Source organism: Drosophila obscura, unplaced genomic scaffold (genome assembly GCF_018151105.1).
Source record: "Drosophila obscura isolate BZ-5 IFL unplaced genomic scaffold, ASM1815110v1 contig_179, whole genome shotgun sequence".
Taxonomy (NCBI): domain Eukaryota; kingdom Metazoa; phylum Arthropoda; class Insecta; order Diptera; family Drosophilidae; genus Drosophila; species Drosophila obscura.
This window is the reverse complement of record NW_024542766.1, coordinates 4,324,607-4,327,732: the sequence shown is the minus strand read 5'-3', so window position 1 is coordinate 4,327,732 and position 3,126 is coordinate 4,324,607. Positions and strand designations below refer to the sequence as shown.

Below are 3,126 nucleotides of genomic sequence, written 5' to 3'. Positions count from 1 at the left end.
TGCCTGGTAGCAAATTGGTAAACAAGTTTATGGCGAGTCTCCCATCGCAACGCCAATTTCCAGCACCGATCTCCGGCAGCGCACATTTTCGCTGTCTCTTGATTCGCCGACATTGCCCGTAAATTTATTGCACTTCCTTTTGCATATAATTTTCAAATTAAGTGTTGCTTCATGTAAATTGATACATTTACTGAATGTGCAACCAGGCCGGCAGGAACAAACGGGTTCATCTCTGTTCATAGCAGAAAAGTTGTGCCATAAAATGTTTTGAATTAATCTGGAATTTGGCATCTATTTTTTTTTTTTTTGTGGGAAGTGTGGAAAATAGATTGAAATGTTGGCGGTGTTTAATGGAAGTTTTATTTGAGAACAGCAAACAGCAACAAGTGTACAATATATATCGTATAATGTGTGTTTTTTTTTTTTTACCTTTTTCTTTTATTTTGATAATGCGCCTTGATAGAGTATTTATTCTCCGCCTTTAGATGCTGAAAAAAAAAAGAATTAATCTATAAATAAGAGTCACTTCTGTGCCTGTGCCTGCTCACCATCGTTTATAGTTGTCCGTCTTAAGCCACTCCACCTGATAGTATCCCGTATTCCAGCCAATTGTCAGGGTGCGTCGTCGACCATTCTCCTTGGCATGGCCAAAGCACATGCATGTGGCATAGGCACATTGGCCACGCGCCTGTTCATCATCGCAGTGTATGTATTCCCATGGTATAATACGCAGTTTTGCATGCTTCTTCATCGACAGTTTGCAGAGCAGCACAAAGGGCTGCCGCTTATAGATGACCGCCAGATAGATGTTCAGCGGATCCACGGCAATGGCCTGGGCCTGGCCGTGATGCTTTTGCTTGCCCAAAACGAATATTTCATGGAGATCTGCCACCAGCTCAAATGTCCAGAAGAGCTGAGGCTTTAGAAAAACGCCCAAGTCTGCATAGCGGGTAATCGAGTACAGATGTGTGTCGTCCTTCTGGACAAACAGCAAATATGTGCTGCCGGCTGTCCAGGCAGCCGTCTGTATGGGTCGCTCCGCCAGGATATGCTCCAGCTGCCAGCACCTGCGCTCCACATAACAGACGTCGGCACCCGCATCGCTGCTGGCGCCGAACAGCAACTGAAAGTCGGGACTGTACAGCAGGAAGCTAATCGAAGCGGAGAGCATACGAATCGTTTGGGCACTGTCCGTATTCCAGACGATGATCTGACGACTACCCATGGCCACACTGACCAAGGTAGTGCCGGGCTGGTTCCACTGCACGGACGTCACATGGATGTGCGCCTTGTGGCTCAGCAGTCGCTTGCCCCACAGCTGACTCGAGACATTCCGCCAGATGTAGATGCCGGCGGCACAGCCCACCGCCAGCTCGCGGTTCGTGCACGGTCGGTAGGCCACACAGTAGAGATCCACTTGTTCCGGCGCCTGCAGCTGTGCCGCAGGATCAACCCAATTGACAAACAGATGGACAATGTCCTCGCTGGTGATCAGTGCCTGGTGTCTGCTGGTCGGATGAATGGCAATGCAACGAATACACGCCTCATCCCAGTTAACCATCTGGCGATAAGTCGCCAGGCTATGGGCCAATGGAGTCGTACGTACATTCTGTAGACTCTGGAGGAGCAGCAGCAGCCAGTGCTTGCCGGCACTAAAACCATTGCAGAGAGTGCTCCAAATGCTGGCAACTGCATCCTCATTCGGACATGGATCACACACGGCTCGTTGAGGCGGCACTTCAGCTTGTTCCATCTTTGAATCTGTTGTAGAACCTTTTTCCTCACTGAAAATGAATGTGACAGGGTGATCTCAGGGCTATATTGATTATATTTTTGTTTTATCTACGATAAATACGACTCGCTTTATACTGCGGCTGTGTCATCTAAAATTCTTGATTGTTTCCATCCATTAGTTTGGACACTTCATCGCTCTACATGCCACATGGGAGGTGGTTGATGCCACAAAAGCGCGACTTGGCGTTCCTTTCATTCGGCTGACAGTCACTTCCTGTCAGTGCATGGGGCCTCACTGCCCACCTTCCCCCCACCCTATCACTCTGGGCACCACTGACGGCTCATTAGCATGTGTGCGTGGCCTCCTCTCTCTCTCTCTCTCTCTCTGTCTCTGTGTCCCTTTCCACTGCTTCCTTCTTCGCCTGTCAGCTGCTTTGGCCTGCCATTAATTTCGCCAACTCCTCTCTGTCTCTCTCCCGTGTTCTCTCCTGCTCCGTCATGGGGTGTACGTATAAAACTAACCTAACCTGCAGTGTAATGCCTTTGTATTGTTCACGCAAAATTTATTTCCGCTGCGTCATGAACATCCTGCTGTCGTCGTCGTCGTCGTCGTCGTCGTCTCTCGCTGTAGTCGTCCTCCCAACCATTCTACTTGGGCCTTTAGTACTCTCCTCCTCATCCTGGTTATACGCTCTCTGAAGGTATTTTGTTTTTCTTTTTGAGTGGTGTAAAGGCTGAAAAAGGGGAAAATTAAGCTTGAATCATTATTACTCATCTAATTTATTTATTATTTATTTATTTAATTTATCATTTAAATAATAATTATATTTACGCTCAAAGATCACACATTTAAATATCTACTTGTTGGCATTTTTTTCTCATAATCAGAATTAATTTAAATTTAATTTAATTTTGGCTCCTTGAACACCTGGTCTTAGTGCCAGAGCAGCGAGCTTTTGCCTGCATGCGCAGATCAAGTATCTTGTGCCTGCTTTTTCTTTTACATTTTGTATAATATTTTGCTAGTGTATCTTTCTTTTCGGTTCTCTGGGCACTTTGCTGCCTTTGCTTGCTGTTAATTTACGTAATAAATACGCTTGAAAATGTTGCACGCACATGCAAAATGAATTACGTTGCCGGGGAAGCAACAGCAGAGGCATCAGCAGCAGCAGTGGCAGTGGCAGCAGCAGCAGCAGCAGCAGAGGCAACATCAACTTAACTGTCACTTGTCACTGGGACGTTTCATGGGCCTTTCTGTCTCTCTCTTTCTGGTTCTCCCCATCTACCCGTCTACCTTTTGGCCCCCTCTCTGTCTCCTTCTCACTCTTTCTTTTGCTGTGCTGGCAGCATGTCCTGGCAGTGCGCTGCCGCCCCGCCTGCCTCATCGTCCGT

At 47.2% G+C, this 3,126-nt stretch overlaps 1 protein-coding gene across 1 annotated transcript; it reads right to left on the bottom strand.

Moving 5' to 3' along the window:
- Positions 1–408: 408 nt before the first annotated feature.
- On the bottom strand, positions 409–1,804 carry LOC111064709 (aladin-like). Its single transcript, XM_022352463.2, has 2 exons — positions 549–1,804; positions 409–488 (listed from the first exon to the last, which is right to left on the bottom strand). The coding sequence occupies exons 1-2, from the start codon at positions 1,751–1,753 to the stop codon at positions 482–484; spliced, it is 1,212 nt and encodes a 403-aa protein (XP_022208155.2). The 5' UTR covers positions 1,754–1,804; the 3' UTR covers positions 409–481.
- Positions 1,805–3,126: the final 1,322 nt, after the last annotated feature.